The sequence below is a fragment of the Bos indicus x Bos taurus genome, chromosome 16, assembly GCF_003369695.1.
Source record: "Bos indicus x Bos taurus breed Angus x Brahman F1 hybrid chromosome 16, Bos_hybrid_MaternalHap_v2.0, whole genome shotgun sequence".
Taxonomy (NCBI): Eukaryota; Metazoa; Chordata; class Mammalia; order Artiodactyla; family Bovidae; genus Bos; species Bos indicus x Bos taurus.
The window spans coordinates 31,753,613-31,769,612 of NC_040091.1; the positions used below are offsets into that span (position 1 = coordinate 31,753,613).

General features: G+C 40.0%; 1 protein-coding gene across 1 annotated transcript; it reads right to left on the minus strand.

Moving 5' to 3' along the window:
• Window positions 1-5,889: 5,889 nt before the first annotated feature.
• Window positions 5,890-12,993, minus strand: LOC113906483 (cytochrome c oxidase assembly protein COX20, mitochondrial). The gene is made up of 4 exons (XM_027564680.1): window positions 12,902-12,993; window positions 7,348-7,462; window positions 7,170-7,233; window positions 5,890-6,770 (listed from the first exon to the last, which is right to left on the minus strand). The coding sequence occupies exons 1-4, from the start codon at window positions 12,941-12,943 to the stop codon at window positions 6,629-6,631; spliced, it is 363 nt and encodes a 120-aa protein (XP_027420481.1). The 5' UTR covers window positions 12,944-12,993; the 3' UTR covers window positions 5,890-6,628.
• Between the last annotated feature and the right edge of the window lie 3,007 nt (window positions 12,994-16,000).

Consider the following 16,000-nt stretch of genomic DNA (forward strand, 5'->3'; position numbering starts at 1 on the left):
GCCAAAATCAGGATAAATATATTAAGGAGAAATTAAGGAAGGTATAAACTTGTATCTTGGTAGTCCAAGCTGAAGTTTTTGGTATTTGACACACAAAACATTTCAGTTTTCATAATTACATATAACTTAAAATGTCTCTTTTTAAAAAAAAGTGGAGTCTGTAGGACAGAAAAGTCATCCACTTTTCAACCACCCAGAAGACTCATTTTGGAAGGAACCCGATTCTTCTGAAGCCATTTTTCTAAAATTCTTAAGATGTTTGAATCTAAACTTGTTCATATTTCTGGGGCTCTGGAGCTCAAAAATGGGTTTAGATTTTAACATTTTAGTAATACTTAATGAAAGTAAGGATGTATGATAATGACCTGGCAGTAAGTTGCAATGCTTAGTTTATGTATTGTAACTTTCTTACACATGAGTTTTAAGCAACCATTAGTGCTTTAAGAAGCTTAGCAGCTGCTTCAGATCTCTTAAAGGTTGGGATTTACTACTCATGTAAACTTCAGTCTCTTAAAATCATTAGTTGCCTTAAAATAGTTGAGAGTGCAATAATTTTGTGATAGTGGAGAGCCTTTTCCTTGTATCATTTTGAGATGTGACTTTTTGGCCATCAGCCCCCAACTCCTATACTCAAACATGCAGGTAATAGATGTAGCCAGTTTAGTGCCTAGAGTTTTATTTGGGGTGTTCTAATGCCCAATTTTTAACTTAGTACTATTAATCGTACTACATGTACATGATTACAAGACAATAAAAATACATTGTTCCCCTAACTACTGTTGAAGTGACATTTATCTTAACTAGTCCTTATTAACCTTGATAATAAAAAAGTAAATACTTAAGAATTAATTTGGAAATGACCTACTGGACTGGTTGGTTGTAGTGTGTGTCCTTGAGTGTGTTGCAATACAAAAAATTAAAAGCCATGACCTTAACATTAATTTTCAATTACAAGCTTATACATTTGAACAGGTAATAACCTAATTTTTAAATTCTGCTAATCTTGGTGGTCACAGTAGTGACTTTGAACCATGGAAATAGGTGGACCTCAGAAAATAGCTTTAGGTAGGAGGGTAATGGCTAACTAAGATAAACACTTAAGTGAGAGTATATACATACGTACATATATATACTTTCACATCCTAGCCAATCAGAGATTCAGGTGATAGGTTACTGTTTAGTTTGCCCAAGGAATGAAGTCCATGAGAAATAGTAAACTGAAAATAGGTAGAAATATTACTCAAAAGGTTAACCTAGAATACTCAAAAAGGTAACACCTGTACATGGTGTGATCAGGCTGAGAATGTGCTGTCCACTGAGAAGCTGAAAAAGTACTGTTTGACATGTAGACAGGTGGGGGTTTCCCTTGTAATTGGGGGCCCAATATTACGGGAGTACATGTAGGTAACTGTTAGGCCAGGACATCTGTAATCTCGGGTTAGATGAGTGATTGGGACAGGAACTTAATCATGTACTTAATGTAGTCAGTTCTAGTTACGAATATTGTAATTTTTTTCTCCTTACACTAGGAATCAACATAAACTTGGATCTTGACAAGGAAAGGGGTTTTGCTTTTAAATAAAATGGGATTCGTTGGTATGAGAAACAGTTGAAAGTGATAGCATAACAGTCCAGGCAGATGGATATGGAAAGGTTCAGGTTCAGTTCCTTAAATGCTTGAGTTAAAATCAGTGCTGCACCAGTGGCACAGCAGTTATTACTGCGAATGTTCAGTTCACCTTGGGGATCTGCACAAGTGGACACTGTAGGGACGACAGGCTTGGAAGGCTAGCATTGAGTTTGGAACCTATAAACACCTAACTGCTTGTTGCATGTTCTTCCTGCCAGTCCTCTGATACTCCCATTACATGATCTTAAGGAAGTAAAAATTAGTTTTGGCTAGTAAAATATTTTACACTTGCCAAGCACTTGAGAAGCATTGCCACAAATTAGTATTAGCTGAAAAATCTTTTAAAGATAAAAGCAATCAAGAACTTTGAGATACAGGCACTGTAGACAGCTTGCATGGCATGAAATCTTCAAAAGTGTTCAGGCATACATAGAACAGTTGAAGCTTACTTGAATGACAGGATAATCTTTTACCTTAGCTGTTATTAAGGTACCCTTTTAGTTAAGGGAGATGGGAGAGTCATGGTCAAGAAAAACAGAAGATTCCAACTTACTGTTTTTTGGTGTTTTTTTTTTTTTTTTTGAAAAATAAAGCAAACGATAATGTGCTGATTTAAGTTTCATCTCCTTTTCCTTAGTCTGTCCATGTGAATGTGCTGTGTGGAAGAGTAAAAGGGCCCAAGTAAATGTGTTCCAGTGATTCCAATAGGTATTCCAAATTAATTGCTGCTTGTACGTTTAACACTTGTTATATTGGGCTTTCAGGGTCTCACCTTAACTAGAACTCTTAAAAAGATGGGAAAGGGAGAAATTAGTAACTAGGTGGGTAGATCTGTCTAAAATTAGAAGGAAAAAAAACTTCTAACAGCTCCTTTGTATACCTGAAATGCGAAGCATATTTAGTAGAATGTTAGTTGGTGGTCCTCTTGTAGAGATTAGAGGCAGTACATGCAAATAGAGCCAAGTCCTTTTGAGATTATCTCATTCTCATGGTTCAGATTCCTTCTGTTTAATGTTTTGTATGTTTCAACACTCTACTTGTAGTTTAAATACTTAAGAGTATTCTAATGCAAAGAAATCTAGAATGCCTATGTCCTTGGGTTCCCACAATCCTGCAGCTATGGTAAATGCACAAATAAGCAGCTTAAAAAACTTGGAAAACCATCTTTTGGATAATGAAGTGATGTACATTTATATCAAAAGTCCATTAAATCAGGAATTGAAATCTAAGACAAGGACTTTGATTATGCTAGTTCAGAAGCATGTATGAAACTAGGAAGAAATTTCCCTCACTACATACTTCAGAATAATGTGTTTTGGTGAGATGAGAGGACTTGGGTGCTATACCGAGGGGAAATAAAAAGATGAGGATTTCCTCAAATACAGTTTTATTCTGTCAATCTCTTAATGGCTTTTGAAGAGCAGACAGAGTAAAAGGTAAAATTCACAACCCTTCCTTTAATTGGAGAAAAAAAACAAAAACTAGGAAAATGTTTTTAAAGGAAGCTTAGAATTTAGATAGTAAAACACGTTTCATTTCACATGACTTGTCCTCGGGGCCTAAGGAGGAAGACATTTTAATGAACATTCACCCTGTAGGAAACCAGTTTGTGTTGATTTGAATATCCTAAGGGTGGGCCGTAAAATAGGTGTTGACTAACTTACAGAACTCTGGAAGTTATTCTTAGAAAAAAGGTGGAACAGATAACTGCCCATGTGAACATTAGTGAACAACAGAAATCTTTGACTGTATAATACAGTCAGTGGTAGTTTTCTCAAGATATATAAATACTTGCAAAGTCTATAATCTCTAGAAAAAGGCGAATGCAGTGGTCGAAAAGACTCATAAAATGTTTGCAACACTGATCAGTAGCACCTACATTATAAACATTGAAATGTAATACTTTGAAAAATACTGTGTAATTTGTCCCTAAAGCGTCTCTTTTCAGAGAAAATTTATGTATTGAACTTAATGCACACACACAAAAATACCCTGTGAAAGATAACAGTATTTGGGTGGTAGAAGATAGCACTGACCTGATTTGATGACCAATGGACCGTATTTTTAAGATGCTTCCAAAAGAGATTTTATTCTAGAGGACCATTAAAAACTACAATTAAAACAATCATTGTACTTTTTCTACTTTCCTCATTAAGGTATTCTGCTTTCCCACAGTCATGTACCTTACATGACTTAAGGGGTGCCTTAATCCCCATCCACCAGATTTTTACCTAGGAATAGAAGGATTCAAACCCTATTTGATACCTAGCATTTTGCTGAAAAGTGTGCATAAACAGGAATCCTGAATTTATTATATAGACCTCCTCGCATTATAAAAGTGAAGCAAAGGGAAACCAGCGATGGAGTAGAGGTACGTAGCCTGGAGAGATGCTTGCAAATAATGGTACTAGGGATAGTCAAATTTGTTGGCAAACTTGCTCAATATAAATCACAAGTCCAGAGAAAAGCCAGTTAATTTTAAAAACCCTGAGGTTCTTTTATTGAAAGGTAAAACAAGGAAAAAGGAGGGGTGGGGGAAGAGGGGGACTGCAAAAAGCACTTTAAAGATAGTAGGTATGATAGATGAGCCACGAAAAGTTTTAAACCTACTAATGACGACAATTCTATTTTAATCAGCTATTTAGCTGGTACCTACTGCTATATCACGTAGTGTGAAAAATCGGATTTAATGGAATAATGAAGCAGTGCAGCTGAAGCCTTCATATGGGCCTGGAAGGTAGGTTACTCTTTCAGCTTAAGTGTGAAAAGCATGTAAGCTTCTGGATGAGAGGGATTAGTGAATGTTTAATAATTCAACTGACAACTGCTTTATGCCAGACACTATGGGAATGTAAAGATAAAAATTGACAGGGTTCTTAGCTATACTCAGTGACCAGTGCAAGTGTCTACCACTGTGGGTGTAACAGATGAAACAAACTAATATGAGAGCCTACATGAGATGATGAACCTAATTGTAGAAGTTGGTGAGCAATAGGATGTCACAGAGAGGAAATAGGACAAGGGCACTCTTAAGTGAAATGAAGAAGTGAGCAGAGGTGAGTTCATGGTGAGCCAGAGGCACACTGGCAATAGGATTGGCAGGATTTACCAGCTTGAAGTTGGATGGTGAGTAGAAGATTGGACTGCAGGAACCAGAAGTGGAAGTGTCAGGATCAACTTGGAGGCCCTATTCAAAGTATCTAGTAGCAATGTGTGATATGGGCCTAGAGCGTGTTACATGATCCAATAATTGATTTTGTATCATCCTAATAGTTCAAGAAGAAAACGTGCTAATACTGTAAATTTATGAAATGACATAAGTAATCCAAGTAAGCATTTAAACCTGTGTTTTTATCCAGGTCTCCAGTTTGTGCAGTCTTCTGTGAAAATGAACTAACCTTGTTACTGGTGAAAGCCTTGGAAATTTTTGCCAGCCGAGAGATTTTTCTCTTAACTTGGGGTAAGATTTAATAATAGTGTGCTAGAGCTGGAAGGGGTTTAGTTACTTAATCCATTGGCCTGATTTTATATGTTACATGTTATTAAAATATGATCAGTTCTCATCAGTTTCCCACCTACCCTGCCCTTTAGAACAAATGGCTGTCACATCATGAATTGTTGACATAGTTATTCAGGTCAATTTGAATAATGTAGACTGCACTGAGCTTTGATTTACGCCAGTAACAGGAGGCAGGTGATCTTGCGAAACTTAGTTCTCCAGTCAGTGTCCAAGGTTCTCCCTGTGGTGGTGGCCAGATAATTAAGATCAATAAAGATCAGAACAGTGGTCCCCAACTTTTTTGGCACCAGGGACTGGTTTCGTGGAAGTCAACTGTTCACCTTCTGCTGTGTGGCCCAGTTCCTAACAGGCCATCAACCAGTGTTGATCCTGGGGTTGGGGATCCCAGATTTTGTGTACATGCTTGACAGTGTCACTCATGATCCGGATGGCACTTGATAAACCATAAACACTTGTGTACCCTAAGCCGGAAGAAGGTGGGCACAGGAGGGAAAATGGTACCTTTCTCATGAAGTGAACTGGAGCAAGCCCTACCTCCTAAAAAGAGGCATGACGTAAGTCTCAAGACATCTCTTCCTTCCTCTAGTTAACCATGATAATCAATAGGCCCGTAAAAATAATGCTGTAATTCTGTCTACCAGTGTTCATTCCTTAACCAGGAAGGCCTCTAAGCCTGTGTTTTAATGTTGGTATTTACTAAAACCAAAAATGGATGAATGAATGAGTGAATGCTTTGGGCTTAGTTGGGTGTTGGGTGTTTTTTTTTAATGGCAGCCAATTTATTATTATAAATGTCTTTACATAATGGAACAACAACATGTTTAATTTTGCAATTCTTTTTCCTTTGCACCACACAAGTTTCAGAAGATATTTTTGTGCATGCCATGTACAAGTTTAAATTCTACTTAAAAATAAAAACCCTGCATACTTCAAGAAATATTTAGAGCAGCTAAAAATCACATTTCCTTTCTGAGAGATAACTCACCTGTTAAAATGGGAGAATACAGTCAAGCAATGGGTACATTTTAAAAGTAACAATTGGAAAGGGATGATCCATTAGTTTTAAGTCTGATATAACAGCACTGACTTTAAAGACCAGAAAGTGTCCCTTCATTTTTAACAGGGTACAGGAATACAGTTGGGACTTCTATTTTTAAGGCAAGTTTTAACATCCAACTGAGATTTTATTTCTTGAGACATCAGGTGTACTCTCTCCTTACTATAAGGAAACACTTTCTAAGCAAGTTAAACACAAGGATTATTTGAAGTGAGTCCATCATGCTATACTGACAGTAGATACAGGGCCAGAATAAGTTTGTAAATACTGACACGTGTAAAAAAGACGGCAGCTTACACATACTTTTACACATTTACTTGATTGAAAGCCATCTTAGGGTACATAAAATGTTCTCTGTAGTTCATCTCAGCTTTGTTCACAATGAGTGACTTGTGTCTGGGTTTTCTATGCTCAAGACTGCTCAGCTGCTGCTGCTACCGCCGTTGGTTTGTTTTCTTGCAGGATCAAGGTGGGTACTTTCATATAAAATCTTGTTTTTAATTCCTTCTCTGGCAAGTCTTTCCTGGATTCTTAGCTTTGCATAATTATACCTACAGTGGAACCTAGTAAGGAGAACGTGAATAAATTACCAATATAACATACCTATGGGAACTAATTTGAAATTTTTAAAAGCTTACAGATGACTGTCAGTGGTATATACCATAGGCAGGGATGAAGTGAGCATTAGGATAAAAGATTGAGGCCTTCCTAAATGAAGTATAAACCCTGACGTGGCATTAATGCAGTGTCTGATGTCACATTCATCTGTTCATTTGACAAATGACACAAAACACATGTGTATATGTAGATATCTAAAAGATTAAAGGCAGTCCAGCAATATCATTTTGTAAGATAATCTTCAGTAAGGGTGGGAATCTCCCAGTGGGAGATTGCTGAGTATAGCATGTGCTTTGGAATTAGATTAACCTGTTAAAATCTTCTTGAATACTTAACACTCATACCAGCATCCTAAAGTCACCACGATAAATCCTCCTACTCCAACGTCACATGATCTTCTAATTCTGCCTGTCGAAAGGAATCATAAACACTATAATCGTGACTGTGATACTTCATCTAGAACAAAACTGTAAACACATAGAGAAATGTTTTTTATACATGAAGAAAAACAGATATACTCACTAGTTAACAAAAAATGTCCAAGGCCAGCCACAACAGATCCTAATGAGCCATATAATACCGAATCCCGTGCACAGGGAATGTTTTCAACATCTAAAATTCCTAGGAGTTTAAAGGGCTAGGAAAAATTAAAAATTACATTGAGTTAAAGAATATTTTACTTCAGAGTGGTTTGGCAAAGATTAAAAACAAACCATCCTGCTTTGATATCTAATATGAATGAATCTAAAATGGAAACCTTGAGAATTTGACCACAAAGTACTAAGTAGTAAATTAAACCTGAAGAGATATGGGATCATGCTTATGCCATAATTTGTTAATCAGCTGGTTTGGAGATAGGGGCATACATTATTTCATGAGCTCTTTGAATCGCTCTCTGGAATCTCTTGGGGATTTGGCTATCACTGAAGGTAAAAGGCAGCATAATTACAATTTGAGAAACAGATGGGAAAGTGAAATTGTTCTAACCGTGTTACTTAGAATATTTAGTATACTGTTTTAAATTCCTTTAAGGATGACTGCAGATTTTATCTGTGTTAAGTAGTAACAGCATTTCCGTTTTGTTTATAACAATAAATATTTTGACAAGTCCCTTGTCTGTTTCCTTGCCTATGATACGAAGTTGCACTTGATTTCTTTGTTGAAGTACATAGTAACCACATCTAGATGTGATGAAAAAAAGTGGAAATCTAAGAGGGTTGGATTTTAGTCTCAGCTCTGCCACTAACTTCTGTAACCTGTAGGATATATTTGTTTATTTGGCCTGCAGTCTGTAATGAAGGTGATAATTTCAAGGTGATAATTTCAAGTCTAAAATGGTTTTTAAATTCTTCATACAGTCTGCATTGGATTTATGGATTTGTTCTCCCTCTTTGAAAAATCCTGCCACTTTAAGAGTGACATTTTCAACCTGATGTCTTGTCATTCTCACTGTGTACCTTGGGGTTGGGGGGGGGGGGCAGACATTTTTTAAAGTCACACTTAATGTTTTGCTGCAGCACTCTATTCATTTGGGGGAAAATTTTTTTTCAGTAATGTAACTTTTAAAAAGCAAGTCACTTGCCCATTCTTAGGAATGAGATGATACCTAGATGGTAATACACTATAAGGGAAAAAGAAGACTGGATTGGAAGAAATAGGGAAAGGACAGTGAAGGGCAAGTTAGATTCAAGGTTGAAACATAAAGGTATATTGACTGTGTTTGCTTTGGCTAAAGTTTCTGCAGAAAAGACAATGTGACTTGGTTTCTAATAAAGCAAAAGTTATATACTCAGAAAACTGTTTTTTTCTTTCGTCTCTGCCTGTCCCCTGCCACAACACGTTTGAATGTAGCAGGTGCTTCTTAAAGTTGGTGGACCCCAGTGGCTGGCAGGCTCTTCAGTACAAATCCCAACAAGAGGTTGGGATTTAACTTTTCATTTAATTTAGCAACAAAAAGAAGATTGTTCCTTACCTTCAGGTCAAGAGCCCAGTGGCATTTATGGGCCCAGAGGGGAGGGTGTGAACTGTTCTGAAGGTAGGCCATTGCCCTGGGTGGGAAAAGGGTGCTAGAAAGACTGAGATTGGGGGTGGTGGTTTTTAATGTCAGCTCTTGGAAGTGAGACCAGCAGCTTCTATCATGGGAGAATGTTAAGATGGCTCTCCCATTTAAGCAGAGAATGAAAGGAACCATTAAGTGTTGGCCACAGCATGCCAGACACTGCTTATCCCACCAAGACAGCACAAGCTCTTTCAAGGCATCTGGACCTTTTCATTTGGATTCTCCTCCATTACGGAGTTCTAGTGTAACCCCAGCTTTTGGTGTGGGGGGGGGGGCACTTGGATAAAATGATCAAGTACAGTTCTTTGCCAGGTGTGTAAACTTGCTGGACATCTGAAAGGGTGCTATTTAAGTCAACTAGGTAACTTCCTGAGCCTTTTTAGAGATTTTCGAGTCCCACCCTTCAACTCTGACTCATGGGCATTTATGTTTAGGAAACTGAGCACATCCCCCCCCCAAACCACCAGATTGGGAGAAACACTGCTTTGGAGACTTAAGTAAATTTTTGAAATTGCAAATTGTAGAATAATCCAGCTTTGAAAGATAAACATCTTGTTAAGTGTTACCTTCTAAAACCAATATATGGTTTCAGATGCCAAGGATGGTCCTGCTAAACTTAAGTAAATTTTTGAAATTGCAAATTGTAGAATAATCCAGCTTTGAAAGATAAACATCTTGTTAAGTGTTACCTTCTAAAACCAATATATGGTTTCAGATGCCAAGGATGGTCCTGCTAAACATGTATCACCTGCAACAAAAACTGCCTTGGTCGATGTCAGTAGCACCAAGGTTGAGAAGCCAGTGCTGGTCTATTTAAACAATCTTAAAATTTAGAGGTGCTAAGGGGTTATTGGTACCAAGCTCTTTATTCCTTGTTTTTAGTTCTCTTAGCCTTTGTGACATTTCTGAAACAAGCTCAGGGTTTAAGTAGAAGCCTCATAAGTGGGTGGCAGAGTGGAAGTCAGTCTAACCCTGAAAGCCTGTCATTTTCATTGGAGCATTTAACCCTTTCAGAGTTCACATATAAGGATTAACAGGACATAACTAGATCAGTGTGTGTGCTTAATCACTTCAGTCTGGGATCCTATGGACCGCAGTTTGCCAGACTTCTCCATGGGATTCTCCAGGCAAGAATACCAGAGTTGGGTGGGGTCCCGTGCTCTCCAGGGAATTTTCTTAGGTCTACCTGCAGGCGGGTTCTTTACCACTAGTGCCACCCGGACTCAAAACTGGCTAAGGATATACTAAGATTTTTTTCCCCCTTTTCTAGTAAGAGAATTGTCACAGCCTCCTGATAAATCTGAAAGTTAGACTAGTGATGGCTTAAAAGCAAATACAGAATACTGTAATAAAAGCCTTGAGTTTAGACAATATATGATAGTATCTGAACTGTGAGTCTCAGAAATGGAAGGAATCTAAGCCTGAAGTCCTTTTGAAGTAGTTCTACTTGTAATGTTCAAGGCATTTAGCATTCCTCTTTTCTTAGTGAAGTCAGTCATGTCTGACTCTTTACAACCCCATGGACTGTAGCCTACCATGCTTCTCCGTCCATGCCATTTCCTTCTCCAGAGGATCTTCCCAACCCAGGGATCGAACCTGGGTCTCCCACATTGTTGGCAGATGCTTTACCGTCTGAGCCACCAGGGAAGTCCTAAGTAGTCTGCAAACGTAAGGTTCACCTGCTATTAACAAGTTAAAGCCTTTAGATATATAAAGAGATTATATTTTAGGGTAAACTAATATTTTAAGGTTAGATTTAAAAGGGCAGCTTTACCAGCATACCTTGATGGAAGTAGGAAAGCTCAAGAAGAAATGTCTAAACCAGAATGCCAATTTAATGATTTATAGAGAATAAGTCAAATTAAAGCTGCTGCATTTTCCACTGTTAAATGTATCTGCTCCATCAGTGCTCGTTTGCTTTTTATTTCCAAGGAGGAGCTGGCCCTACTATTTAAAACTAGTCCTCACTGTGCAGCTGATTACTCTTAAGGACTTTGCTTCTAATGGTTATCCCTTACTTTAATTGCATTATTTGTTTTTCCTCTATTTAATAATCTCCAGTCTAGAAATATACAAATTACCCTCTCAGCACCCTGTTCCCCCAAGCCACTATTCCATTTTTCTGCTCTTTACTGCAAAACTCAGTTAACAATATGTGTTCCTCTTCACTTACAAACCTACCCTGCTTTTAACGCAGTTCAACAAGACATCCCCTACCCTCCACTGAAAGGGCACCACTGAGGTCTGATAAAAGAGCCATTTTGCTAAATGCATCATACTTTACATCTCTGCACATGTAGCACAGATGATCATTTGACTTTGGAACATGTTTGGCTTAAAATACAAGGTTAAAAATTTTTTCTTTCATTGAATTTTATTTTCAATGGATTAAACCACCATCATGAACCTAAAATGACAGCAGTTACCTCCTATCAAAGGTGAACAATCATATACAAGGAATAAAAAGGCCCATTGAAGATCCAGGTGTCTTCACAAAGCCGTCTAGAATTTTGTGTTTGAAGTTAGATGCCTCTTGAAGTACTCAAGTGTCAAATAAGAGTACCTTTTGTTCTACTAAAGCATATTCCAAATGGCATGTGAGACACGAAAAACAGAAAAGGCACCAAGACAAACTGATAATATGGAAGCAATTTATCCAACGTTTGTTCATAACCATTGATCTACGCCAAATTTATTTTTAAAATTTTATTTTTTGGTTGAGCTACGTCACATGTGGGATCTTAGCTCCCCAATCAGGAACTGCACCCCACACCCCACGAACCCCGCACTGGAAGCTGGAGGGAAGTGTCCCATCTAGGGCAAATTTAGATGGAAAATTCCCCAGAGCAGCAAGAAAACTGAAGAAGCAAACAAAATTTTCAAGCTGAGCAGATCTCCTAGATCTACAGATTTGGTGCAGTGTGGCAGAGTAGGTCTTCCATAATCTCTGGTTTTCGATGTATAGAGTTTTCTTTCTGCGTATTTTTTATGAGCACCTAATCTGCATTGAGGATATAAAAATTGGATTCCTGCTCTTAAGGAAGACAAGACATAAATTAACTTCCAGTATAATGCTGTAATGATAACAGCTATGTACAAGGTGTCAGGGAGATGAGGACAGAAGCACCTCAGCTACCTTTGGGGAGTCAGGAAGCCCTTGCCAGAGATAGCCCTGTTGAGCTTTAATACACTTGGAGAGGAAAGCATGAGAAGAATCACAGAGACTGAACAGTTAAAGAGTTGGCTGAGGAGTTTTATACGCTTCCCAGGTGGCACTGGTGGTAAAGAACCCGCCTGCCAATGCAGGCGACCTGAGACTCGGGTTCCATCCCTGGGAGGAGGGCATGGTAACCCACTCCATTACATCACAGATCGAGGAATTCGAATTTAACCTGAAAGCAATGGGCTGCTACGGCTGAGTTTTAAGCAGATGTAAAATGATCCATTTTACAGGGTAGCCCACAAAGACAACTGTGGATGATGGGCTGAGATGGCAAAGCAGGACACGAATGCCAGCCAGCGAAGCTGTTGGTTGCATATAATAATGCAAACTCCACGTGGTTGACTGAAAACTAGTTAACGGGAAAAAAATCGCAAATCTTTTCATATGATCCTCCTGCTCTGGATATAAATTCACTAGAATATAGCAAAGTTTTCATTTCTCAGCATTTGCCCATTCCTCCATGTTAAATTTTAAATGTTAAAGTTTAAAATCACTCTTTATTAGCCAATTACAATATGAGGCGCCTCTCAGCAAAATTTTCTTTCCACAGGGACGAGTCTTAGGGCCTGCAGTAAGTTATCTGTATCGGTCCCCTCATCCTCCTGGTTTGGGTCACCTGAATCGTGTCACGATAAAAACGGGCTGTGCGACTGCAGAGACGCTAATGACATGTGCTCTTATCCAGGGTCTCCCAGCTTCAGAGACTGTGTCCTCACCCGCCGCCCGCCCGTACCCCACTCGCCCCCACGCCCGCCGCGTACCCCGCCGCCCCTCGCCCGTCTTCCCCGAATTACCTTCCCCTTCCCGGGTTCCCCGGGTTCCGGCGCAGCCGCCATGGGGACTGTCAGCGCCGCTGCCCCGCCCCGCCGCCGACGGCCGCCGTCGGCCGCCGTGGGCGGACGCCCGCCCCGCCCCGCCCCGCCCCGCGCCTGCGTCCTCGCTGTCCGCCATTTTAGGGAACGTTTCCCAGTCTCCTAGGCGGCAACACCGGCTTTGCCGGCTACCTCGGGTGCGGCCGCCATTTCCTTTGTTCAGTTGAACAGATCATGTCTTCACCGGGGCTTTCCCCAGGTTGAAGGCTTGGAGAAGAGGCGAAGGAGGGCTAGGGAAGCAACCATGCACCCGCGCTCTTGGCACTCGAGGCTGCGCCTTTTCCCGCCTTTGCCCCTCCTCCGTCTCCAACCGCCATTTCTAACCGTCGTCCGCGCGCGTGCTCTCGCTCGCGTGCTTGGACGCCGGGCGCGTGCGGCGGGGGCGGGCGGGGCCGCGCGGAGGAGCCGTGCGCGCCGCCGCCGCTTTGTCCTGCGAACGGGAACCCCCCACCCCCCCAAGCCCACGGCCCGGAAGTCGGCCCGTCCTGGCGTGCGGCCTGCGTCCCCTTGATGTCCTTTGTCCTCCCGCCCCGGGACGAGCCCTGGGCGGCCCTAGCAGCTCCACCCAGCCCCGGTCTCCAGCAGAGTGTGGTCTCGCGCCCACTTCCCCTCCTCTCTTGCTTTGGTTTCATCCGGGAGTTGCTTTAAAATAGCGCCGCTCCTTTAGCTTGAAGGAGACTGAGGACAAAATGGAGGGAGCATCTCGTCAGCGAGGATGCGTCAAGACGTTTGTGCCCGGCGTGCAGGCTGGGGAAGGAGGGAGGGGTGAAGTGGAAAAAGGCCTGCGACACGCATTTTTGAATGTTAGGCAGTGACTGCGACTAAACCTGAAATCTGCATTTTAGCGGCAGCAGTCGTCTGATGCAAGATAGGGCTTGCCCGCTTACTCAGCACTCTAAATAAGTACAATGCAAATCCTTTTCCCGTATTTTTTCCTGTGCACCGTAAGGAAAATGTCCTTACCAAAACCTCATGCCTCCTCTTTTATCTATCTGTATATTTCAAAATATATTCCTGGGAAGATGTTCAAGCTTTCGCATGTATATTATTATTGTGCATAGTCATGCTGCAGTGCACAGAGTAATTTCTGCATAAGGTTCGCGATGATTGTTTGCTATCATCTGTCATTAGTTGAGCGTTTTCTTTCTCTTTACACTTTAGTGATCGTTTAATACCTTTCTACAGTCCCAGTAAAACACTTGGTTTATGACTCGTGTGTGTGTGTTTTAAATAAGTAACTTCGGGGGAAATTAAGCTGCTTTAACATACTGCTTTAATATTAGTTAGGAAATAGAATAAACGTCACCCTGCCCATGATATCCTGCCAGTTTGGGGTTCTTAGCTGAAAATCCTTGCTAACTATGCTTTGAAATCTTGGTCTGAAAGGTAGTATTTAAGGCAGTAATAGTCCATTAAAAGTGGAGAAATGGCAAACCACTCCAGTATTCTTGCCTGGAGAACTCCATAGACAGAGGAGCCTGGAGGGCTATATTCCATTGGGTCGCAAAGAGCAGGACAACTGAGCGACTAACACACAGTCCATAAAGGAGTGAGGAATTCTTTTGAATTAATTCATAGTTGTGTCCTAAAGGAAGGAGACCTGGAAAAGTACCAGAGCCATCCTATTTTATTTTTTATTGAGACTTCGAAAAATTGCTAGGGTAAAATTAGGGTCCTTTCATTTATCTTTGTAGTATTTTCATATATCATTTCTTTATATTAAAATTTTAAATTTCACAAATGACATAATACATGTTTTTTTTAATTTTCATATAAAGTGAAAAGTAAACGTCTTTTTTTCACTTTCATCCCTTTTTTCTTCCCTATTTAAGGTAAACACAAGTAACAGTTTAATACATCTGTTTCCAAAGTGTTTTCTTTTTTCTTGTTAATTAAAACAACCCTGGAATATAGGGTAAAAAGTAAAAATCTCTCTATATCAGACCTACCCTCATACTTGTGTGTTTGTATATGGCGCACACACACTTACGTAAATGTCTATGCTTTACATAATTTTAGCATTTAATACTATGCACTGAAAATTTTTTCATGTGAGGATCTGTGGACTTAACTCATTTTAAAGGCTGCTCAGCAACCCTTTGATTAGTTCCCTTATGATTGACCTAGCCTTCCAGCACTGTTGCCAGTTTACATTCCCCATTAACAGTGTACGAGAGTGCTTGTTTCCTCACAACATTTATTTATTCATATTTTAAACATTTTGGCTGGCCTGGATCTTCCTCATGGCTTTGGCTCCTCTAGTTGCAGACTGCAGGCTTAGTTACCCTGGGGTGTGTAGGATCGTATTTTCCCAGCCAGGAGTCAAACCCCAGTACCCTGCATTGGAAGGTGGTTTCTTAACCACTGGACCACTGGGAAAGCTATCCTCACGTTTCTAACACTGCATATTATCATATTTGAATTTTTTTGTCTATCTGATGAGTGAAATACGTTTTGTTTTTTAAGATTTATTTACTTATTTTTGTCTGTGGTGGGTCTTTGTTGCTGCAAGTAGGCTTTCTCTAGTTTCCTCAAGCAGGGGCTACTCCTCATTGTGGTTCTCTGGCTTCTCATTGCAATGGCTTTTCTTGTTGTGGAACCTAAGCTTAGCAGTGTGCCCCCCGCTGCCCCCCTCTGCCCTGCCCCCCCCCCCCCTCCTTGGTTGCTCCAAGGCATGTGGGGTCTTCCCAGACCAGGGAATCACACTGGTATCACAATAGCTTGCATTGCAAGTCAGATTCTTAACTACTGGACCATCAAAGAAGCTGGAAAAATGGTGTCTTAATTGCTTTAAACTTTCCTGATTACTAGTATGGTTGAATATTCTTTCAAACGTTTATTGGTCATTCTTTTTCCAAAAATCTATTTGTCAATTTTTTATGGATTTTTTCATTTTAACTTTTAATTTATTATTATTATGGAGTCCAATATGCCAATGTTTTCTTTTATGGCTTTTGATCTTGTGTCTTACTGAGGCCTTGCTTAAGGCCTTCTTGACTCCCATTAAAAAAAAAAATTCTC